The sequence below is a fragment of the Adiantum capillus-veneris genome, chromosome 21 (assembly GCF_014529385.1).
Source record: "Adiantum capillus-veneris isolate H3 chromosome 21, ASM1452938v2, whole genome shotgun sequence".
Lineage (NCBI taxonomy): Eukaryota > Viridiplantae > Streptophyta > Polypodiopsida > Polypodiales > Pteridaceae > Adiantum > Adiantum capillus-veneris.
The window spans coordinates 91,799,397-91,825,588 of NC_140951.1; the positions used below are offsets into that span (position 1 = coordinate 91,799,397).

Below are 26,192 nucleotides of genomic sequence, written 5' to 3' on the forward strand. Positions count from 1 at the left end.
GTGCACATTAAACAACTATTACGAAGTTTTACTGACAATTCCAATTCTACACATAATATGTATAAAATATCATGAAAACCAAGAAGTAAAATCAATCATCTTGTATGTATATCAAGAAATTATTGCTACATGTGAATAGTGTGGCGCACATGTTCTTAAAAATCATTTCAACCAAATTCCATATCTGCAAGTTAATATGATTGAAAGAGGGTACATTTTAGTGTCCTTCATTCTCTAATACTCCGTACTTCAATAAAATTATACGTGATGTTTTACATTGTTAATGTTCTTGGAAATGGCTCTTGCGCAAGTGAAGCTAATTGCATGCCCATACGAGTGTATTTTCTCCTATGAAAGGACATAATAATGGTCTCAAGACATTTTCTGTTCGAGTATGAAACTAGTGGTAAACTAGTGGGATATTGGACATATCGTAGCCTTAATTTTATCCCTTCCTCCTTTCACAAAGAAATTGTTGAATATAATGTTACTAATGCCCCATTCGGATGCAAAGGTATTGATTGTCAATTTTTGAAGTTTAAGATAAATTCACGTCAAATAAATAGATCATGGGCGACTCAACATACTGGAAGTTGCAATATTTTGGCCAAGGATCAATATTTTGGCCATATACAAGGCTTTGATGCCAAGCACATCATTGTGATGTAGGTTAGTGGAGAAAAAATCATATCTCGCATGTGCCTGACAAGTAGGGATTGGAATCGAGGACCCAAATTGTATGATCCATGGCAAACGTTCAAAGTCATTTGGAAGGTCTTCCAATTAAGGGCTCTTCATAAAACAAAATGTAGCCCTTATTGCTTGAGATAGCACATAGGCGTCCCTCTATGATAGCCACAGTTGGTCTCAACATGTTGTGAGAGGAAGCTGGCCAAAGCTAGAGTATGAGTGTCCAATCTCTTGGTTGCACTCTTGGATCCCAAACCTCCCCTAAATAATAATTGTTCTTGCTCTTTTTTGGCATTCCCCCAAGAACAACTATTTTGCCACTCCCTTCCAAATTCCAAAATCATGCACATACAAAGAAAAGAGAACTCATGACAAAAAAGAAACGGAAACTATTGCTCAATGTTTAACTCCAAAAGAACCTAATCCATCAAATCCTCAAATAAATCTCATTATGGCTTCTTGTCATAAAAGGGTGTATGCAAGACAGAGTGTACCCACTTCCCGCAGTCTGCACCCAAGCGTGACCTCCACAATGCGGCTAACTCGCCAAGTTACCCTCGTGTCCGAAGCAAGAACTTGTGACGTGTGGCATACTTCTAGAACTCGACGAGTTACTGGTAAGAAGCTCCATGTGACTCGTCGAGTGACGTGGTTATGCCACAAAGGCGACATGTTATTTCCATGCACATGCACACACGGCATTGCTACGTAACTCGTCGAAGTAACGTGGCTATGCCAACATAGGCAAGCCATGTAACTCGGCGAGTTACGTGGCAAAGCCTATTAGATTGTTACATAGGCATGTCACGGAACTCGGGGAGTTACATGGATGCCTTCTTGAAAAAAATCTCAACAAAGACGTGGCATACACATCAAATGTCCACATAACTCGACGAGTTACGTGGACAGCTCTCCAATCGTTGGCATGCCACGCAACTCGACGAGTTACGTGGCACTCAATGAGACTTGCAGAGATGATTGAACATGGACCCACATGCGTGCATGGACTTTTTTTACGAGAATCGTACTGAGTGTCTATCTCAGAGAATGTCTAGATCAAATCTCTATCACTCCTTGTCTCTATTGAGACTCTTTTTCCCTCTCTGTCTCTCTCTCTCCTCATACAATGTGTATAAGAGTCCCTCTACCACATGATAAATATCATATCATTTTTTGTAAAATTATATACAAATTCGTAGCCAAAAATACATCTATTTCCAACCTTCGAGGACGCTGCCCCTGAACTCCTCCGCCAAGGGATATAGATGATCATATAGAGGAGCATACCATCAACCATATATATCCCTATATAGAAGATCGTAGGACTAGCCGTATCCACATAGACAAACATTCTTTACAAAGTTAACCATGTATATGTCCATACAGACAATTGTATAGATGACCATAGAGACAACATTGTAGATGCACTTATAGAGGACCATGTAAACACCCATATAGAAGCTATAAATACAAGCATGTCCTAATCCATTATAAAAGGATACCAATGTAGATGAACATATAAAGGTCCACATATATTGCAATCAATCTAATCATATAGATGAAAATATAGAAAACCATATAAAGACCCATGTACATGGACAAAGATCCAACAATATCAGATGATCATATCCTAATCCATAAAAGAAGAGCTAAAATGGGTTGTATGAGCCATATGTCCCATTTTAGCACATAGTATGGCCCTTGACCATCCAAACCATATCGGATGGCTGTGTGACTTTTTAGGAATGGGTGAATGGTTCTCACACCCATTCCTACAAATTCTCATGGTCATCCAATTGGTTTGGTCGATCCCGGCCCATACTATGTGCTAGAATGGGTTATATGAGCCATAAGTCCCATTTTAGCGCATAGTATGGGCCTTGACTGCCCATACCATATTGGATAGCTATGAAACTTTGTAGGGGTGGGTAAGTGGTGGTCACACCCATACGTGAAAAGTCTCATGTCCATCTAATATGGTTTGGATAGTCTCGAACCATACTATGCGCTAAAATGGGCCATATGGCTCATATGACACACTTTAGCACATATTATGGGCCTTGACCACCCATATCATATTGGGTGGCTATAAACTTTGCAGGGGTGTTGAAATGGTTCTCATCCCCCCCCCCCCCCCGGGTGAAAAGTCTTGTGGCCATCCCATATGTTTTGGGTGGTCGCGAACCATACTATATATTCGAATGGCCATACGGCCCATTTTAGCACATAGTATGGGCATTGACCACCCATACCAGTTTGGATGGCTATGAAACTTTTTAAGGGTGAGAGTGAGAACCATTTTCCTACATGTGCAAAGTTTTACAGCCATCCACTATGGTATAAGCTATCAAGGCCGATACTATGCGCTAAAATGGGTTGTATGAGCCAAACGGTCCATTTTAGCACATAATATGGATCGAAACCACTATGGTATGGGCGATCAAGGCCGATACTATGCGCTAAAACGGGTTGTATGAGCCAAACGACCCATTTTAGCACATAATATGGATCAAAACCGCTCAAACTATCTAGATGGTTGTAAGACTTTGCAAGGGTGGGTTTAAGTTCCATTCTCCCACTTGTACAAAGTTGCACATCCATCCAAACTGGTATGGGCAATCAAGGCCCATACTATGCGCTAAAATGGGCCAAATGACTCATATGGCCCATTTTAGCGCATAGTATAGGTCAAGACCGCCCAAACCATATTGGATAGACGTGAAAATTTGTACCGATGAGAGTGAGCATTATTCTTCCACCGATGCAAAATTGCACATTCATCCGATATGGTATGAGCGGTCAAATCCCATACTATGCGCTAAAATGGGTTGTATGAGCCATATATCCCATTTTAGCACATAGTATGGGCCTTAACTGCTCATATCATATCGGATGGTTGTGTAACGTTATAGGGGTGAAAGAATGGTTCTCACCCCCACCCGTGAAAAGTGTTGTAGCTGGTTTGAACGGTCCCAAACCATATGATGTGTTAAAATAGACCTTATGTCTCATACGGCCCATTTTAGCACATATTGTGGGTCTTAATCATCCATACCATATTGTGGGTCTTAATCATCCATACCACATGGTGAGGATGGAAGAATAGTACTCACCCCCACCCGTGCAAAGTCTTGTGGCAATCCAATATTGTTTGGGTGGTCTCAAACCATACTATGCGCAAGAATGGGTCATATGGCTCATACTGTCCATTTTAGCGCATAGTATGGGCTTTGACCACCTAAACCATATTGAATATCTATGAGACTTTGCAGAGTAAGGAAACCTACCCATGCAAAGTCTTATGGCCATCCAATATGGTTTGAGAGGTCTCGACCCATACTATGTGTTAAAATTTGTTGTATGAGCCATATGTCTCATTTTAGCACATAGTATGGACATTGACTACCCATACCATATCAGATGCCATGGAAAATTTACAAGAGTAAAAAAATTATACTTTCCCCCACTCGTGCAAAATCTTGTAGCCATCCAATATAGTTTGGGCAATCTCGACACATACTATGCGCTAAAATGGGTTGTATGGCTCATACGTCCCATTTTAGTGCATAATATGGGCCTTGATCGTCCATACCATATCGGATGGTTGTGTAACATTGCAGGGGTGAAGTAATGGTGATCATACCCATCCCTGCAAAGTCTTTTGGCCATCCGATATGTTTTGGGTGGTCCGTAACCATATTATGTGCTAAAATGGACCATATGTCTCATACGGTCCATTTTAGCACATATTGTTGGTCCTAATCGCCCATACCATATCGAATGGCTATGAAACTTTGCACAGATGGAAGAATAGTGCTTATACCCACCCTTACAAAGTCTTGTGACCATCCAATATGGTTTCGGTGGTTTCAAATCATACTATGCGCTACAATGGGTGGTATGGCTCATACGGTCCATTTTAGCATATAGTATTGGATTTGACCAAGCAAACCGTATCGAATAACTATGAGACTTTGCATGAGTGAAGAAATAGTATCAATCCTATCTATGCAAAGTCTGATGACTATCCAAAATGGTTTGAGAGGTCTCGACCCATACTATGTGCTAAAATTTGTTATATAAGCCATATGTCTCATTTTATCACATAGTATAGGCCTTGACTACCCATACCATATCGGATGGCTGAGAAAATTTGCAGGGGTGAAAAAATTATACTCTCCCCTACTCGTAAAAATTATTGTGGCCATCTAATATAGTTTGGGCAATCCCGACCCATACTATGAGCTAAAATGGGTCGTATGGCTCATACGTCCCATTTTAGCGCATAATATGGGCCTTGACAACCCATACCATATCAAATGGTTGTGTAACATTGAAGGGGTGAAATAATGGTGATCACCTCCATCGTTAAAAAGTTTTGTGACCATCCGATATGTTTTGGGCAGTCCCTAACCATACTATGTGCTAAAATGGACCATATGTCTCATACGGCCCAGTTTTTAGCACATATTATGGGTCCTAATCATCCATACCATATCGGATGGCTATGAAACTTTGCAGGGATGGAGGAATAGTGTTCATACCCACCCGTAAAAAATTTTGTGGCCATCCAATATAGTTTCGATGGTCTCAAACCATATTACACAATAGAATGGGTCGTATGGATCATACGGTCCATTTTAACGTATAGTATGGGCTTTGACCACGCAAACCATATCGAATAGCTGTGAGACTTTGCACAAGTGAGGAAATAGTACTCAACCCCGCCCATGCAAAGTCTCGTGGCCATCCTTCTAGTTATAACACAGGTGGCCCCATCGACGCTACCGGCCCCGTCATGGTGTCATCGGCCATGGCATTGTCCGCTTCGTTCTTCACGCACCCATCGGTCCTTATCGACAGTCCATTTTAACGTATAGTATGGGCTTTGACCACGCAAACCATATCGAATAGCTGTGAGACTTTGCACAAGTGAGGAAATAGTACTCAACCCATCCCATGCAAAGTCTCGTGGCCATCCTTCTAGTTATAACACAGGTGGCCCCATCGACGCTACCGGCCCCGTCATGGTGTCATCGGCCATGGCATTGTCTGCTTCGTTCTTCACGCACCCATCGGTCCTTATCGACACACCCGTCGTGTTGGCTCACCCATCCGCCCATGCCATCCCATCGTCGCACCTGTGCAAGGACCGTAGACCTCGTCGATGCTATCGGTCCCATCATGGTGAAGCCGACGGTGGCATCGTTCGCACCATCCTTCACGCACTCTTTGATCCTCGAGTGGCTCGCACGTCAACCCACGTGGCCCCATCACCCTTGATGTGCATGGCTCGTCGGCTCCGTCCGTGCTACAGATGTTAGGAAATAGGGCGTACCTAAGTAGATAATTAAGTAGTTTACTTAATGGAGAGACATAATTTTCACACACGAGAGATTATAGAGTAGAGAGAGAGAGTACACACGATATACGTGGTTCACCCAATGTGGGCTACGTCCACGGGAAAGCAACCACTCAATGGCTTTAGTACTTCAAAACAAGAACTAGATTACGAAGGGATTATACCCTTTTGGAGCTCCCTTCTTGCTTCACTCTCACCACCTCACATCAACTTCACAATAATGCACCACAATGCTTCACAATCCGTTTTTGTGTGTAGAAGAGGCCTCCTTTTAAAAGCCAAAAGAGATGCCCTCTCTCCTGAGAGGTAGCCGTGTGTAGCCGCCCTTGTGTTGAGTCCGACTTGGACTCTCCAATGCGCCCATGTGTGGCTGCTCTTGAAAAGACAAGTCCATCTTGAAATTGACCACTGGCCATTGAATTCAACCACTGTCCACCGGTCCTTGACTTCCGACCATCGGCCCACCGGCCATTGACTATCGGCCATCGGCCAACCGACTGATCGTTTTTCGACCACTTTCAAACCGCCGTCCGGCCATAATATTCCGACAAAAAAGAATATTCCAGCAAAGGCCATTAAAATTTTGGTTTTCAGCAAATGATTTTTCTTCACACACGACGGCTTCTCCTCATAACAGGGCCTTACAAATATGTGTTTTTAATACAAAAAATTACAAGGGATAAATCAAGCTCCATACTTAACAACCGGCCTCAATCGGCCCTATCACGTTGTCATCGACAATGATGTCGTTCGCTTTGTGCTTCACGTACCTATCAGCTCTTGCCAACATACTCGGAGCGTCAGCCCCACTGTCGGTCCACGCCGTCCCATCAACGCGTCCATGCCCTCGATTATCCTTCGTCCACGTACTCGATCACATCATGATGGAGTCGCATGTGGCTCTATCAAGCACCTGTCGGCCCTCGTACATGCGCTTGGCTCCTCGCCACACCATGAGCCATCCCTTCAGCGCATCGGCTGTCGTCGATGAACGCATCATTCGCGCCCTTGACCATCGCATCCTCTCATGGAAACCTTCTCTTGCGGACTTCCCCCAACAAGGGGGTTTCCCCCGTTTGCCGGTCCGTGCGTCATGGTTCTTGGGGGTTTTGTCGATCTGCGCCAGATTGTGTACAACTATAAGATAGTGGTGCTCGATTGAGACGAGAACAGGGCGGACCGCAGAGCGAAGGACATGTGAGGTGAGGTAGACATTGGGATGCAATCCCTCCTCTCATGCTAGTCCAAAGGCTACCTTCCACCGACGGGCTTGGCTACTTTCGGGCCGTTTTCAGGTCTCGCGGGGCTCAATGCGCTCGGGGTGGCCGACAGGGCTCGATAGGCAATAAGTGATAGGGGACCGTGTCCAGGGCCGAGGCACCGACTATGGTGAGCTTTCGCCCGGGCCGCAGTGTGATCAAGGAACACGACGGACTTTTTTTCGCCGCGAGCTACGTGTTGTTTGTATCGATATGGAAGGTCCCGAACCCGTGTGCATAAGTAAATTAAAAGCTATTTATAAAAAAAAACTTTTTTTGTGATTCAATGATATTTTTAAATAAATAAAATTTTATTATTATTTTATACTTTCAAAAAATAAACAATTACATAAAAAATAATTTTTTTCTTAAATTATCACGTAAATAATTAGGTTGAGATATCTTGATTTTAATTTATTTATATTATTTTAAAATAAAAATAAAAGATGACATGGCTATTGAGGTAGCCATGCATGAATGACATGGTCATCCATGTAACAAACTGATGTGAATGATTGATGACATGAAATGCATAGATGAAAAGATCAGGTGGCGGATGGGATCCCCTCATTTGCCATGTCATATGATGACGTGTCAAAATGGTGACATGTAATGATTAGGTGGCAAAAAAGGAGGTGATAAGTTGACAAGGTGGTGATGTGGCATGCTTGGTGGCTCATGAGGTGGCGAGTGATGTGGCAAGCCATGCGAGCAATACTACTTGTGATATGTGAGGTAATGGATAACATGGCACTTAAGGTGAAGTGGCATGCAAGGTGGTAGTGGAGGGCGGTAGATGAGTTGGCCGTTAAGAGTGACATGGCAAGCAAAGAGTTACGGTCAAAGTGTTGACTGTGGTGATGTGGAAGGTGAGATGGGGTGATGACATGGACCTTTGGTGAGTGGCGGCCTCCTTGTATGAGGTGGACTCGCCAACTAGGATTGGGAGAATAGAACCAAGCCATATATGTTGACAAATGTCAAAAAATTTAGGTTTGGTATTTACCAAACGTAAGGAGGCACACCTAAAGTGACTGGTACAAGTAAAAAAAATTAAAACAATGAAAACGTGTCTTTCACTTACTCAAATTTTTTTTCTATGAGGACCTCACACTAAGAGTTATTACATATATGAAAATCAAAATGAGTGGCAATGTATATTATTTATTAGATTTTTTAAAAATTTTATATCAAGATTCTCTGAGCAGTCTTTGTTATTTTCTAAGGTAGATCTTTATAAAATGAACCGTTGAAGTTTAAAATTTTTTGCATGGTCACATTCTTTGGGTCATATTTACCTGATGATCGTTTGATCTTGCAAAATAAGTTCTACATCATTAGATATATGGTGTTAAAATTTTAGATTTTTGTAAATAAAAATTCTAACAAAGAAAAATGAATATTAATTATACAAACATCCAAAAAATTATCAATAAATCAAGTTAAATTGCTTGCCAAGTGAACATTTCATGTCCAAGAGGGTAAATAAAGAAGAAAAGCCGATAAAAAATTATAAGTATTTCTTCATCAAGGTCACAATGCAGTGGCAAGGTGTGATAGGCTCAACCAGATTAGTCATTACACAATAAAATTACCATTTAGATGTGAAAAAATGAAGATCGGAGCTTTCCATTGTGTTTGCAACTATGTGCTTTGTGTGGCTACCAAATCTTGCCTCTTCAAGTAAGTGCAAGCAAATCAAATGTACGTAAGAATGGCAAAAAAGAGACTATTTCTCAACTGTCTTGGTAGGGGCAACTACTGAAAGTGGATATTATCATGCATACACCCAAAAACATAATGGATATATTGATAACCAACTCACGTTTATGATTATTTTGACCAATAAAAAGGAAAAGTTAATATTTGAAAAGACTCTAGTAATCTCGTGTGGACATTGAACATGTACACCAAACGTCGTGTTGACACCTTCTATAAGCAATGTGTCTTGGAGAAGCCTTCTCGTCACCCCCTCTATTCACAATCCATGCTTCCAAACAATCATAAAAGATGTGAATAGATGTGTCACCTTACATTTGTTTGGGAGAACTTATCTGCTTTGCCACATAAAAGCTAATTTATTCTTCAATCAATGCAATGCTTTAAATATCATCCTAAAGGGGGGCTCAAAAAGTGTACCATAGTTGGCATACACATCTATGAGTGCATTACCATGGGGCCAACGACTTCTTGAATAAACATGGATATTTAGCTTTTCCTTTTCTCTTGAATGGCTTCCTCATTGCACTTTAGCTTTTCTATGTACACAATATTAGGTATTTATGTTTATGGAGGCAAAAACTTTCTAGAAGATGCTGGCCTTGCCTCTCTTGGGATCAACTTCAAAAAACGACTTTGGCTGGTCATAAAAGAGTAGAGGAACAGTTAGAGGATCTCTCTTTCAATGGTTTCTCGTCCATAGTCTTTTTTCCTACACCCACAAAAAACATAATTCTCACATTCAGATTACCTCCAATAGGTTTCCATAAAAATATTAGGGAAGACAACTGTACATTAGCTCGTTGGGTTTCCACTCTTGAATGTTCAACCCTAAAAATGTAGCAACCATTGTCCTCTCTCTCAATCAGCTCCCTAAAAGACACATTATCAAACCTCTCTCTCTCTCTCTCTCTCTCTCTCTCTCTCTCTCTCTCTATATATATATATATATATATATATATATATATATATATACCCCTCCCTCTTCTCTGCCCACATAGCCATAACTCTTAACTCTCTCTTTCTATCCCCTCCCACGGGGTTTCAATTTAAAAGGTCCATGCCACATTATGTCTAGGTCACATAATTCCATGTCTAGGATAGACATTGTAGAGTTTCAACAACCGTAGATTGTGATCAGCAATACATCGAAGTTAGTGGAAACGCCTGAAGTCCTTAGTATAGGCTGGACCTAGAAAATGGGCTGTTTTCAGTAAAATGTAGTGTGCACAACTTCGGAGGCTCACGATGATCGAATAGTGAACACTTCAGAGGGTTACATATTTTTTCCATCATTAGTGGACACACCCTTCAAAGAAAAGTCCAGCCACTTTCGATTCATTAAACACATCAAAAATTCAAAGGAGAGAAGCTTTCTAGATAATAACATGAAAAAACTGAATTGTCGAATACTCCCCATTTAAACTAAGCCCTTCACGACAAAATAAGTCCTGTTGATGAGACCAAAGTGCTCTTTTGAACTAGCAATACTTGCTCTCTATACTGTGTATGTGTCTACCAAGGATGAGATATATATAGCCAATGCAACCAAACTTGCTTCACTAAATAGCACGTCTTTCATAAGTCAAAACCTTGCATGTATCAAAACTAATATCGAACACATATGTATATGGCTTAAACATCACAACACTACACACCTCGGAAGTCTCAACAAGAAAAGTGTGACGTGGTTCACTGAGGATAATCCAAAAAGCTTGCACTCAACCCCCACCACACACACAAACATATTATTTTCTTAACTGCAATTGATTGCGTATTATTTTCTTAACTGCAATTGCTTGATAATTGCATATAGTTTGAGGATACACAACAATGACAATCTCCAATGTAAAATGTCATTTGCCCATTCAAAAGGGAACACATCCCACCCTATCACGAGGAATAAGCCGCAGTTCTGATCCGTGCTTCAAGAAAACATTTCCTGCAACAACACAATCGCCTCTATTTACATGTATATACACACACATAACAGGGTACATTAAAACACATTAGATCCAACTTTCATTATAATACCTGCACTTTGTTGAGGATTGATACCCACACCATCTGGAACACCAAAAGCCTATTAGGGAAACTGAAGAACCTAACACTACAGCGTCACAAAATTAGTTGACACAATAGCTTACCATTTGTGATTATCGCACTTGTCTGTGGTGGCACCTTGAATTCTTCGGCTGCAAATTTCAACACTGCTGTAAATGGTGCTTCCTCGGGTACACTGAATCTGTTCACAAACAAAATCTCTCTCTCTCTCTCTCTCTCTCTCTCTCTCTCTCTCTCTCTCTCTCTCAAGATAGATATTCTAATAAAATAAACATCTCAAGAGCACAGCCTCAAGAAAAATATACGAAAGACAATCACCACAAAAGTGTGATTCCAAAAAAATTCATAAATATACGAGTTACCAAGACTATTTCTTTGGTTTTCAAAAAAAATCTCTCAGATCTCTGAACACAAACATTCTTTTGGGATCCAAGAGGGGAAGAGTTCTCTTCATACTATGTCATACCCCCAGCAAGAGGAACATCATCACTATCAAAACCACATGAAAGCACTCTAGAGTATTTTTCCCCAGTCCTTCCTACATTTTCTAAATCCAGCCCGTAGGGCGGTAGACTTTAGCTTTCACCCAATTCTGTACTCAACGAACTTAACTTTACTTTACGACACAAAGGAAAACTTCACGAATAAACCGCTTTTACCGGGCTGAAAATGGCCTACTCTAAGCCCATTTTGGCAACGTAATCTTAGCAACTAGCTAATCCAATACCTGTGCAAGAGGCTCTTGCCTTGGCAATCGCGCATGAACCCGCACAATTGTACATACAGATTAAAAGCCCTCAAGCACGGCATCACGTTTTTGTATTCAAAGGGGGGGAGAGGTGCGCGAGAGCGGAATCATCGCGCTACATAAGACAAGGGAGAAGGCAAGCTTTCCATTAAAGTTGTGATCACCTATACCCACTACTCACACACACAGTAGTTCACTTATCAAGTCAAATCAGCCCCCTCTCATTTTGGGCACCCCCTCTTCATGCAGATCAGGCAGATTCATCCGGTGCCGCCGTGTGTCCACTTTGCGTCTTTTAAGTTAAATTCCTAGTACCCACCGACTTATAAAGTGTAGCGAGGGGCCTAAATGACTTTGAATTGAGCCTAGACACCCTTTCACTGCTCGGATTCCAGTGCCCGATTGGCCCGACCTCTCGTGGCGACCTGTCCTTCTCGACTGCGGGTGAAACTCTCGGTCGTCAGCTGTTTCACACTAGCCACAAAATGTCCGATCATTTGTTACTTCCAAAAGAAGGTCCCAAAAATTAAATAAAAATAAAGGGAAAGAAACCAACAAGTAAGCTTAGTGGTTGCCACAACCTCGGGACATACCCCCCTCTTGAAATCGCAAACGTCCTCGATTGCATGTCAAATATACATGCCATAGATGATTTAGTGTGATTAGCACCCTTTTATCATCACATGTATCCACAAGAAAGGTCATGAAACATAGATACAAATGACTTAATGAGACCTTCATTGCACTGAATCCGTATGTACATTTGATGTGCTAGCTCCATCATTACCCGTCCTTTGAGCACGTTGAGTTGGGGCATACGTAGGCTATAACCCAATGGCCTCAAGGTAAAGCTGCAATACATTCGGTGACTCTAGCAGTTCACACTCTTCCATCCACTTTGCATCCATAGGTGGATAGTTCTTGAACTTCACCAAATACCATCGTGCAACTTTTCCCTTAAACTTTCCTTTCCTTATTTGCCAAAACCTGTTCAGGTACCAAGATCTCATCAAGTTCCTCAACTTCTAGCTGATCTTCATCTGGCATATCTCTAGCACATCACCCACAAAGGGTCTTAGAAGACTCGCGTGAAACGCATTATGAATCTTCCAAGTATCAAGCAATTCCAGCCTACACGCAACATCGTTGCCATTTCAAGAGGGGGCTGATAACAGCTCAGAAGTGCTACTGTGTGTGTGAGTAGTGGGTGCAGGTGATCACAGCTTTAATGGAAAGCTTGCCTTCTCCCTTGCTCTATGTAGCGCGACGATTTTCTCTCGCGCATCTCTCTCTCCCCTTTGCACATATGGTAATGCCCCACTAGTTGGGCTTCTCATATGACAATGTAGAGTTCTGGGGGTTTTATGCGCATTTGCCAAGACAAGAGCCTTCTGTACATGAACCGGATTAGCTAATTGCTAATCCCTTCAAGTATACACAGTTCCATCGCAAAGGAATGCGAAAACGGAGAGTTTTCTCGCATGAAAACTTGTCCGATTTACAACGGAACTATCCCATTACGTGCGGGAGCACTTGAGACACACGTAGGCGTGCTTGCTCCGCTCGAAACGATCCAAAAGAATTACAGCCTGCTGTGTTTTTCTGTAGGTTTTGTGTTTCGCACCTAACTTGCAGGGAATTGCCAAGGGAACCTCGGAAAGGTGTAACAGACTTGGACACTCCAAGTCAAGATTCTACCGCGACACGACAGCAATTCACTTCAAAACAGTTCACAGTTCACAATTGATTCGACACGGCCCGGCCGAGTTCCATGCCTAGAGATATTGGCCCCAAAGACTAGCGCCCCTTTCGGTATTTCTTTTTGTATTAATCTGCAACTCAAAGTACAAGGGAGTGGGAGGGTCTCACTCTCAGACTCTGCGTCAAGATGCTCTAAAGAGTGGGAGCCCTAACCACACTTATAAAAGAGTTACAAGGGATGCCAAAAGCAGAGCCCCAAGGCTTAAAATTAAAGCCCTTTCTCTCTCTTCAAGCTTGCGTAGAATAAAGCAATCACTTGTGTAAAATTTCCAGCCTGCATTTGCGTAGAAAAGAAAATCTGCCGTACTGCTGCTTTTCTGTACGCTGCTTGCCCGCTATCCGTACAGCCTTCCGCAGATTGCGCCGCAGTTTCCGGGGGTGTCACTGCTGCCACGTCAACCAGGCAGAGCGGGTGTGTGTGTGTGTGTTCATGGCAGCCACGTCACCAGTTTGTTACATACCCCCCTCTTGAAAGCATTGTAATCGCCCTCGATTATGCCTGCAAAACAAACAGAAGCCATAAACTGTCTTAGCAGACACTGATTGTCAGTACTGACGCACTAGGAACACACATCTAGCACATGTACCAATCAACAATCGCACCACACGACATCACCTGACATCACATGACAAATCACATTCAAAATTTTATTCGGATCTCAAACCATGATTTATCGGCAACGTATTTAGCAAACGAATCTAGATCCACTCAGGACCTCATGGATGCCTGATTGACTAATCCTTAATGCAACCATGTCTATCGAGATCATTCAGACCAAAATGCTGCAGTCATTTCGTCTACCGGTTCCTGCACTCAAACAAGTCAAGAACAAATTAATATCATATTATCGGGAATTCCAATTCATCAAATCATACAACAGAATATTGTCAACCCACAGTATCCCTGAAACTCAAAGAGACATCAGTGACTTTAGTATCAAAAATCAAAGGCAAACTGTTGACAAAGGAGTGGAGCGACTCCCCTCTTGTGCATACCCACTGCACCAGATTCCGCCCAAGCGGAGTTCGGGGTTCCATTTAGAATAGACTATGCTAATCCAAATGCTTCAAGGTAAAGATTCACAATCTGAGGAGTATCTGCTAGGTCCTCCTCCTCCATCCACTTTGCATCCAATGCAGGATAGTTCTTGAATTTAACCAAGAACCGATTTATCACTTTACCCTTAATCTTTCTGTCTTTATGTGCCAATATCTGTTCTCGAACAAGGATCTCCTCATTTTCTTCCACTTCGGGTTGCTCATCAGGCTCCCCACCTTCGGGCACATCGCCTTTAAAAGGCTTCAGGAGACTCACATGAAAAGCATTGTGAATTCTCCAAGTATCGGGCAGCTTCAGTCTAAAGGAGACATCATTAATATTTTCGAAAATCTAGAAAGGTCTATAGTATCGCATACTAAGCTTTGGATTGAAGGCTTTGCACTCGGACAACGGTGGAGAATATGTCTCCAAAGAGTTTACAGACTTTTGTTCAAGTAGGGGAATTAAGCGTGAGTTTACAGCTCCTTATACCCCTGCACAAAATGGTGTTGCGGAACAAATGAATAGGGTCCATCCAAGAGCGGATTATGTCTATGCTATCACACGCTAATTTACCGCAAGTGTTTTGGGATGAAGCACTATACACAACCGTGTACTTGATCAATAGATCACCACATGCTTCATTACACTTTCAGGTACCTTTGGAGTTATGGTCAGGACATAAATTGTCTTATAAAAAACTCCGCACATTTGGCTGTGAAGCTTATGCACATGTACCCAAGGAGTTGCGTAGACACCGAGTGAAAGAGGTTGAATTTTCTCAGGCGTGCCTTCTCAAAATGTAAGAGCACCCAATCGTTCTCCTTCAATTTTTAATCGCGACGATGGCGATTTACTGCCTTTTTCTGTCTTTCTTGAGATTTCTGCAAAGCCTCGTGGACCTTGGCAAAAGCCGTGTCAAGTCACACGTGTACTCATCGGCTTCAAAAATCTTATCTTTCGTGCTTAGGAAGGGTGGAACCTTCATGGCACCTTCAATAATCTCAAATGGCGCCTTCCCCGTCAAAGAGTGTATCGCGTTATTGTAGGCAAATTCCACCAAAGGTAAATACTTCTCCCATTGAGTCTTCTAATCAGAGATGTAAGACTTCAATAAATCTAGTACCACTGAATTGGCAATCTCTGATTGAACGATGACGAGAACTCCAACCACGTGCCAATGTTCTCCCAAATAGCCTTCCAAAACAAACTCGTGAATCTGGGATCCCTGTCGGAGACAATCGTCTCAGGCATGCCATGTAATCTGAAGATCTGGGCCACAAACACTCGCTAAGTGATCCGGCTTGACTATTTTCTTCACTGGAATGAAATGAGCCTACTTGCTAAATCTATCAATAACAGTCCAGATACCATCGTGACCACTCTGTGTTCTTCGGAGATCAAAACTGAAATCCATTGCAATACTTTCCCATGGGTGGGTGGGTATGGGCAAAGACTGTAACAATCCATGTGCTTTATGCCTGTCAAACTTGACCTTCTGGCATACCAAGCAACTGCGCACAAACTCGTCCACATCCTTCTTGAGTCTCGATCAATAGAAGTATCTCTCTACCCCTTTCATGGTGGTAGCAATGCCGCGGTGACCCGTAAAAGGCGGACAATGGCATTCAGTCATAACCTTTTCCCTCAACGGTTGTGTAACGCACAACATGGTTTTCCTCATCAAGTAGCCATCCCGAATGGAATATCCCGCTATTGTCTCCCCATCTCATATCCGTGTGAAAACGTCTGCAAAATCCGTATCCGTGGCATACTGATCGACCATATCCTCGAAGCTCCTATGATGAACCGCGGAAATAGCCAAAACCAAAGCATCTACCACCAAATTCTTCTGTCCCTGAACATGGACAATCTGGAAGTGAAACTGTGACAAGATGTTCGCCCACCGCATCTACTTTTCCGATAGCTTCTGTGACAAGTAGCATAAACTCTAATGGTCTGTAAAGACAGTAAAATCCGCTCCGAGTAGGTAATGCCGCCACTGAGTAAGAGCATGGATAACCGCCAAAAGCTCTTTCTCATAATTCTGTGTTGTCAATTCCGGCCTTGAGAACAATTGGCTCTCGTAAGCAATGACATGGCCTTCTTGCATTAAGACCGCACCCGAGATTACAACCACAAGTATCACAATATACTTCAAGTGACTTTTGCAAGTCCGGCAAAGTCAAAACTAGTCCCGTAGTCAATTTCTCTTTCAATGTGTGAAAGGCAGTCACCTCTATGGGTCCCCACGAGAAAGAGACTCCTTTCTGTGTCAAGATATGCAAAGGGGAAGTAAACTCTGCAAACTTTCTAATGAACCGCCTGTAGTACAAACACAAGCCCAAGAAGCTTCTAACTTCATGGACATACTTCAAATCAGGCCAATTACGGATAGTCTCTATATTGGCCGGGTCCATCTGCACTCCTGCTGCTGAGACAATGTGTCCCAAAAAGTGTATCTCGGGAGGGAAAAATTCACTTTTCTTCGCATTAAGCACCAACTTGTGATCTCGTAATGCTTGAAAGACCTGTAACAGATGTTCTCTATGTTCTGCCTCATCCTTGGAGAAAACAATGATGTCGTCAAAGAAAGTGCCAACAAATAATCTGTACTCTCGAAAAATCATGTTCATCATCCGGTTAAAGGTCGCTGGAGTATTGGTTAGGCCAAAAGGCATCACCAAAAACTCAAATACCCCAAAAGTCGTCCAAAAAGCTGTCTTGTAGACATCTCCCGCCGCAATTCGGATCTGATGATATCCGCTCTTCAAATCGATCCTACGAGGATTCTCCAAGATCCGTCTTTCTTCAAAACCAACAACACTGGAGAGCAGTACGGTGAAGTACTAGGTTGGACACGACCCTTTTCCAAGAGGTCTTTCACTTGGTTCATAATTTCTTCGTTCTGGACTCGGCTCACACAGTAAGGTGGCCGGTTCGGTGGTGTGCTTCCAGGTATCAAATCAATGGTATGATCCTCAGGACGAGCGGGTGGTAACTCGCCTGGCAGGTCCTCTGAAAAGCAATCGCCATGAGTGTGGAGAAAATCTTGGCGTTCTTTATCAAGTTTAGACAAGAAGTAGCATAAACTCTGATGGTCTGTAAAGACAGTAAAATCCGCTCCGAGTAGGTAATGCCGCCACTGAGTAAGAGCATGGATAACCGCCAAAAGCTCTCTCTCATAAATCTGTGCTGTCAATTCCGGCCTTGAGAACAATCGGCTCTCGTTAGCAATGACATGGCCTTCTTGCATTAAGACCGCACCCGAGACTACGACCACAAGCACAATATACTTCAAATGACTTCTGCAAGTCCGGCAAAGTCAAAACTGGCCCCGTAGTCAATTTCTCTTTCAATGTCTAAAAGGCAGTCACCTTTGTGGGTCCCCACGAGAAAGGGACTCCTTTCTGCGTCAAGATATGCAAAGGGGCAGCAACCTCTACAAACTTTTGAATGAACCGCCTGTAGTACGAACACAATCCCAAGAAGCTTCTAACTTCATGGACATTCTTCAAATCCGGCCAATCACGGATAGTCTCTATCTTGGCCGGATCCATCTGCACTCCTGCTGCTAACACAATGTGTCCCAAAAAGTATATCTCTGGTAGGAAAAATTCACTTTTCTTCGCATTAATCACTAACTTGTGATCTCGTAATGCCTGAAAGACTTAAACAGATGATCTCTATGTTCTGCCTCATCCTTGGAGAAAACAATAATAACGTCAAAGAAAGTGCCAACAATAGCCTATACTCTCGAAAAATCCCGTCCATCATCCGGTTAAATGTCGCAGGAGCATTGGTTAAGCCAAAAGGCATCACAAAAAACTCAAATAACCCAAAAGTTGTCCGAAAAGCTGTCTAGATGTCTCCCTGTGCGATTTGGATCTGATGATATCCACTTTTCAAGTCGATCCTGCTAAAGCACGAGGATCCCTGAAGTCGGTCAAGTATATCATCGATTCTAGGAATCCGAAATCTCTTGTTGATAGTGATTTTGTTAAGAGCTCTATAATCGATGCACATTCTCCAAGATCCGTCTTTCTTCAAAACCAACAACACTGGAGAGCAGTACGGTGAAGTACTAGGCTGGACAAGACCCTTTTCCAAGAGGTTTTTCACTTGGTTCATAATCTCTTCGTTTTGGGCTCGCCGCACACTGTAAGGTGGCCGGTTCGGTGGTGTGCTTCCAGGTATCAGATCAATGGTCTCCAACACGGACTTATTAGCCACTCCCACCCTTACTTCATCACGCATCGGGCGCGCTCCCGTCTCCACCGCTCATGTCTTACAGGGCATAAGCCAATTAAGATCACTTACAAGAGAAGGATCCATATTTGTTCCGAGTCACTGTTTTTCTCAGAAGCAGTGCCATGCAGAAGTTGATGTCTACAGCTACCAAGCCGCACACTTCCAAGTACTTGGCAAGCTTTCAAGAAAATTATTGCCCGAAGTTATATGGTTTCTGACATCTTCCTTCGGGTTGCAACTTCTGGCAAAGTGGGGTATCCTGAAATGTTTACCATGGAAACCCTAGGAGATTATAACTTGAAGTTTCTCGACATCTCCCAGTAGATGTCTCTTCACGAGCAGATGACCTTGGAGGTTTAGTGTGATTGCTATCTCTTGGGACTACCATCGCCGCCAAAGAAACACTGTCTGTCCAAGAGCTGATGGACCATGCCATGCTCGGCTACGACCTCATGGAAGGAACCTAACCCTAATTTTTGGTGCAGGTTTCAAGATGGAAAGTCAGTCAACTTTTTGAGCTCGACTAATGTCGAGATTGCTTTTTAAGTTTGAGTTTTGTTTGATCTTGTTTGGTGATCCTGTTTGGAATTTGTTTGAAATGGATGGTATCTGCTTTGAACCTGTTTTGGTGCCGATTTGAATTGTTTGACTCTGGTTTGATACTAGTTTCAATGATTGGTGATTTTACTCCCGCGTGGAGAAGTGAGAAATATTGTTTTGGTATTGTTTGAACCGCGGAACGACGCAGGCCGATGCCTGGGGAGCGGGAGCGTTTGGTTGTATGCTTGTAAAATAATTGTTGTTGTGACTTCCGACCCGGACCTCGATAGTTATGCGGGAGGAGTATTAAGAAGTCTGAGCAGTGGTTACTCTCAGCACCTCCAAACGACGCAGGCTGCGGTCTGGGGGGCGTTTGGTTGTAAAAGGCCTCTATATCTCCCAGCCTGGACCTTTCTAGGTTATGCGGGAGGAGTGATGAGGGAGTCGTTGAATATCTCCAGGCCCGGACCTTGTTAGGTTATGCGGGAGGAGTGTTCATCGGCGGCTTTATGTTTCTATGTCCTGTAACATGCATATGTGAGCATTTGTGTTGCATTGTGATGTGCCAACCACTGAATATTCCTAATTGGATGAGATTGCCTGGGTATGTAATTTTAGTGCATCAAGACACCCGTGGAAGATCAGTACGGTCTGGGTGTGATGGCTAATTTTACTACGCCGGAATATCAAGAGTTCCGATCTGGACGAAAGGAGAAGCTAACTCCTTGATCAAAATAGCCGATAGGAGCAGCTAACTCCTTGATCAAAAGAGCAGAAAAGAAAAGCTAACTCCGTAATAAAAAGAGCAAACTGATTGTCCCTCGGAATGACCCTCGGAAATTTTTGAGCTAACTTGAGTTGTTTTGCAGATATGCTGTAATCGCGGACGATTTCAAGAAGGGGAGACGTAACAAACTGCTGACGTGTCAAAGCCTAAAGAATAGAGCCAACTTACAGATGATACGGTTGCCTGAGAGCAGAAACCCTAACCCTAATTTCTGTCAAAAACCCTAATTGTTAAAACCCTAATTCTGGAAACCCTAACCCTAAAACCTGCAAACCCTAATTCTAGAAACCCTAAGAAGAACAAGCAACAGAAGAAGAAGTCCTACCAACTTATGGGGACCCCGTCCGATGGGGCCCCAAGTGACATAAAGGCATTAAAAATAAAGCAGAACACACTCAAAAGACTTTGCACATCAAAATATGATGATGTGGCACTTGTACGGACGTCCCAGAATTCGCGACGGATTATTAGGGAAATTCCGAAACTTTAGGAAAGTGATTTTTTGGGGTCAGCTTTTCATATTTGATGCTTTTAGGCTTTGGGAAAGTGATTTTTTGGGGTCAGCTTTTCATATTTAATGCTTTTAGGCTTTAGGCCTTTAAATATGAGCCTTGGGGGCCCTCTTTGGCACTCTTCAACGCGCAGATTGCAGAGGAGGTGCTCCTCGGCTGTTGTACTTTGCGAATCAGTAGTAATATAAAGAAATACCGAAAGGGGCGCCAAGGCTTGGGGCCAATACTCTCTGGCGTGGAATTCCGCCACTCCGTGTCGCGTGTCATCTCTCTCTCTCTCTCAGTTCAGTTGTTATTGAAGTGCTAAAAGTCTGTTCAGTCTGTTCTTTTCTATTGGCACGTGGTGCCCGTCTTGTGACAATATGTAAGTGTTGCACTCGAGCTACTGAGAGCTGTCCGGAAAATATCCCAACTCTCGAGCAATGTGCATAGCAGAAAAGTGGCTTTGAACTCCTCGTCAATCTCAAATTTCAGACCTGACAGTTGGCTGAAAATTGAGTTGAACTCATTGAGGTGCACCGACATTTGCGTGCACTCCTTCATACGGAGATCCATAAGCTTCTTAAGCCAGTAAACCTTACTAGCAGCACTCTCCTGTGCATACAAATCGTCCAATCTCTTCCACATGTCCCATGCTGACTTTTCGTTCTCAACATTGAACAATAAGCTGTCAGACGCTGAAAGCATAATTGTGGAACGAGCTAACTTGTCCACTTCCTCCCATTCCTCATCCGACATGTCAATAGGTTTCTGTCCCTGCACTTTAATCGGTTTTGCCTGTTTCTTTTGCAGCATCACATTATAACATTGCTTCTTCCATATCGCAAAGTTATGGGCCCCTTCAAGCTTCTGAATGTGCAAAAGATTGCCACTTTCACTGCTTGAAGCCATCCCAAGTGAGTGCAAATGCTAAAACCCTGATTTGGCGACTTCAACACACCCAAATGTGCGCAAATAGGCCAAAAACAGCCTGTTCTCTCTAAAAAACAGCAACCGATTTTCACTCAAAATCAGTCCAAAACGGCTTACATTCACTGCCAAACCCTTACCAAAGGTTTCCACAAGGTGTAATACATCTATTGCTTGCTAAAATTCACTGTTTTAGGGCAAAATTCAGACCTGTAAACACCTACTTTGCTGAATTTTCAGACCAGTACTAGTGGAAATACCTGTAAAAATGACCTGTGAAACTCGCCCTGCTGAAATTGTGTCGAATTGACGTCGAAATTGGTCAATTTCAACAAAAATTGACTGCTCTTTGCCAGTTTTCGAAACCCTAATTTTGCGGAAATGGTCACCGTGGGTCTATTCTACAAGATGAGGAGACTCCTTCGCGAAAAGTTGAGGCAAATTTGGCAGAAATCCATGCGCGCAGCGAGCAAAATCAAAATTCTGATTTGTGCTCGCGAGATGGCTCTTCTGGGAAACCCTAGGCTCTAATACCACGTGTGGGGAAGGTGAAGAAGAAGCCTTACTTGGTACCTCTTGTGATGGCCATGGAGAAGAAGGGTAGAGTAAAGCAGGAGAAGCCCACGAAACTGGTTCAGAAGGAGATGGCGTGGAGAGGAGAAAATGAGAGAGAGAGAGAGAGAGAGAGAGAGAGAGAGAGAGAGAGAGAGTTCGTACGATTTGGGAAAAGACCCCCTTGTAGTGAGTTTGGGGCTATCTCTTTATTATATGAGTGACCTAAAGGTCCAAGGGCCATTCACATTTGGGCCCTTGGACTCGAGGCCTAAAATGCCTTTATAAACATTATTCCCGAACATGCACGATGCACATGACTCTCACCGGTGGGCACACGAGAATGAACACCACTCTAGAAAAAATAGAAAGATTCTTTTAATGGCCTAAAATGCGAAAGGATGTGTTTTGTTATGTCACACAGTGCACTATTTGTCAAAAGGAAAAAGCTCCTCGGGGTAAGCAGCAAGGCCTCTTGCTTCCGTTGCCTATTCCCGATGGACCTTTCAGGATATTTCCATGGATTTTGTGACTAACCTTCCACCTAGTTTTGCATTCAAGGAACACTCAATGTTTGACAATTGTTGATCGTTTCAGCAAATTTTGCGTCTTGATTCCTTGTAAGGCCACAGCCACCGCACAAGATGTAGCGCGGTTGTTCATTAAGCATTGGTACCCCCTCTGTGGTTTGCCCAAATCAATTGTTTCAGATAGGGATGTTAAGTTCACATCCAATTTTTTGTGCGCACTCTTTGAAAATTTTGGCACTAAGCTAATGTCACAAAGTGATGACGTGGCGGACAGCAGAAACGCTAATTTCTGCCAGAAACCCTAAAATTCCTGCAAACCCCAAAAACTGCCAAAAACCCTAATTCGCAGCAAACCCTGATTTCTGGAAACCCTAACTGCTGCCTGAAACCCTAATTTCTGGCGCCAGTGCCACATGGCAGGGTTGTACGGATTTTTCGGAAATTGCGCCGCAATTTGCGCTGGCAGCTTTTGGGCGTTGCTTTTTGCATAAAAGAGAGAGAACTTGCTTTTTTTTTAATAAAAAAAAAGACTCTCTCTCTCTAAGAGAGAGAACTGATGCTTTTGATTTTTAAAGCTTTTGGGGCTCTGCTTTTGGGCATCCCTTGTAACCTTTAAATTAGTGGTGAGGGCCTCACTTCTCAGAGCATCTCGACGCAGAGTCTGAGAGTGAACCCTAACCACTCTCTTGTACTTTGATGATTGATTAATATAAAAAGAAATACCGAAAGGGACGCCAGTCTTTGGGGCCAATATCTCTAGGCACGGAACTCCGCCGGGCTAGTGCAAATCTATTGTGATCTGTGAATTGTTTTGAAGTGGTTATTTGGTGCTGTCGAGGTTGATTCTTGACTTTGGAGTGTCCAAGCCTGTTACAGCTAAATTTTTCATCGGCTTTTCATCCACATTAAATGGTCAGATTCAGATTTACAATCAGTTGGCTTTTGATGTTTTAAAGTCATATGTGCATGATCAGCAGTCCCATTGGGAGCTCTATCACCCATTAATTCAGGCTATTTTAAATGACTCTTTTCCTCTGCCATTGGTCGAACTCCGTATGAGGCAGCTTTTGGCCGTCCGTTCCAGTCACTTTTGACTCGCTCGGTCAATCAAATGCCTGATGCCAATGCGGAAAGTCAGTCATTGGAAGAGATTTCTAAGAGTGTGAAGCTTCGGCTAAGCAAGGCTCGGGAGTCTTACTCACGCCAGGCTAACAAGTATCGTCAGGATGTTTCGATCAAGAAAGGGGATTGGGTGTATTTAAGAATCATGAAGTAACGTCTTAAGCAAGTTGAAAAGAAGTGTCCAAAGTTGTCTTTCAAAATGTATAACCCATTTCCTGGCATTAAAAAGATAAATGAGGTTCAATGAAATTGCAATTGCTTAACTTATGGTCAATGCACAATGTTTTCCATGTTTCTTGGTTGAAAGTGTTTTACGGAACACCTCCAAAGGACATTTCAGAAGAAGAAGAACCGGAGATCATCGATGAAGTTGAAGTCATGGAGCCGGAGCAAGTGTTGTTGCATCAGTTTCGCCATGGTTCAGAGAAGCAAGTGAGACAGTACTTTTTGAAGTTCAAGGATCGAGGCACCCACGAGGCAGTGTGGGTTGATGAAGAGTTTTTCAAAGATTATCCCGAATTGTTGGCAGCTATAACCGGCCTGTACAACGTAGAGTGCAGTACTATTTCAATTACCTGTTAACTTTACATAGAGCACTGAGAAGGAAAGAGAACACAGTTGCGTCCAGCGACTAGAATGCCACTGCGCACACGACACCGACACCCTGTAGGCCCCAAAGACTGGCGCCCCTTTCGGTATTTCTTTATTCAAATTAAGGTAGACTATCCGACCACTTAGCACAGGCTTTCACAAAGCTGTCCAAACCTGACGAGGGCAGAAAACGCAGGTTTTCGACTTGATTTTGGCAGCATAACGATGCAAAAACCCCTGTAGGTCAAAAGCACCTGTCTAGGACGTATTCCCTCGCTATATGGAAGCTTTCTGGTGAGTGAGTTGTCACAGAAATTCAACGGCCTGTAATTCTCTGTTTTCCACTGCCGGGTGCCCAAAAGCCTGTATACGCATCCCAAGGCTCTCACGAGGCTCCCCCGGGGTTCCCCTGCAATTTAGGTGCGAAACCCTAAACCTGCAGAAAAACACAGCAGGCTGTAATTCGCTGTTTCGGATCGTTTTTAGCGGAGCGAACACACCTACGGGTGTCCCAAGGGCTCCCGCACGCAATGGGACAGTTCCCCTGTGAATTGGACACGTTTTCACGTGAGAACTCTCCGAACTCGCAATCTTTCACGATGGAACTGTGCGTACCTATGGGGGATTAGCAATTAGCTAATCTGGTTCCTGTTCAGAAGGCTCTTGCCTTGGCAAACGCGCATAAACCCCCAGAACTGTACATGTTCATCTGAGTAGCCCAACTAGTGGGGCATTACCATATGTGCCAAAGGGGAGAGAGAGATGCACGAGAGCAAGTCATCGCACTACATGAAACAGAGATTAAAGCTGTAGACCTGCACCCACTACTCACACACACACTGTAGGTCACTTCCATGAGCAAAAATCAGCCCCAGCCTCAAATGGGCGCCCCCTCCAGCTGAGGTGTCCTGCAAATGGCTCTACAACTGCCAAGTGTCCAGTTTGCCCCTTTGAGTTAATTCCCTAGTTCCCACTCACTTATAAAGTTGTAAGTGACTTTCCGAGTGCCCCAGATTTCATTTGGCGGGCACAGGCTTCCATACTCATCAGAATTCAATGCTAACTGGCCAGACCAGTCCCCGACTAACCGACCCAGACTCCCGATGTGAGAAACCTATTCGGCCGCAGCCGTTTCACACTGGCCATGCAATGTCCACTTGCACCTTTTCAAGGGTCCCAGGGAAACAAGTAAAAATAAAAATAAATAAAATTATCTAGTACTTATTTATTGAAGGCAACAGGAAAAATACACCTCCTGGTGACACACCCCACCCTTGAAATACTGCAAGCGACCTCGCTTGCATGCCAATAATACATGCGGTATCTCCTGATATCATATATATTCTATGATGGGAATCCAAGATATACATGCGTCCGGAAATGTAGCGTTGGACGATTAAACAATCCCACCAACCTGGCTACGACACATATATCAAGCATAGAAGTCTTCTAGTGAACTCTCAAGCACAAACTTCTCTAGCTAAATGTTGTATGGAAAGAGTAGATACAATTGCTTAACTACTCTCTTGAGCATCATGAACCATGCTCTTGCCTTGCTCCAGAAAAGACTACATCGTCAATGTGGGTTCCATCTGAAAGGCTTCAAGATACAATTGCAATAGCTGAGGTGAATCAACCAATTCAGACTCTTCCATCCATTTGGCATCCAACGATGGATAAATCTTGAACTTCACCAAATAGCGTCTTGCAACCTTTCCTCTAACCTTTCTTTCTTTATGTGCCAATATATGTTCAA

The 26,192-nt window shown here is 43.1% G+C and overlaps 1 protein-coding gene across 2 annotated transcripts in view; it reads right to left on the reverse strand.

The window, feature by feature from the left end:
* Positions 1 to 10,701: 10,701 nt before the first annotated feature.
* CCP2 (ubiquitin-fold modifier) overlaps positions 10,702 to 26,192 on the reverse strand; it is a 37,319-nt gene continuing 21,828 nt past the window's right edge. Inside the window, exons 3-5 of one of the 2 annotated variants that reach the window (XM_086493942.1) lie at positions 11,178 to 11,269; positions 11,065 to 11,097; positions 10,702 to 10,972 (exon numbers count right to left, since the gene is read on the reverse strand). In XM_086493942.1, the coding sequence (XP_086350068.1) occupies positions 10,899 to 10,972; positions 11,065 to 11,097; positions 11,178 to 11,269 (199 nt within the window). In that variant the 3' untranslated portion in view covers positions 10,702 to 10,898. Of the gene's footprint in view, positions 10,973 to 11,064; positions 11,098 to 11,177; positions 11,276 to 26,192 lie in introns of both variants that reach the window. The other variant, XM_086493941.1, reaches the window with a different exon arrangement.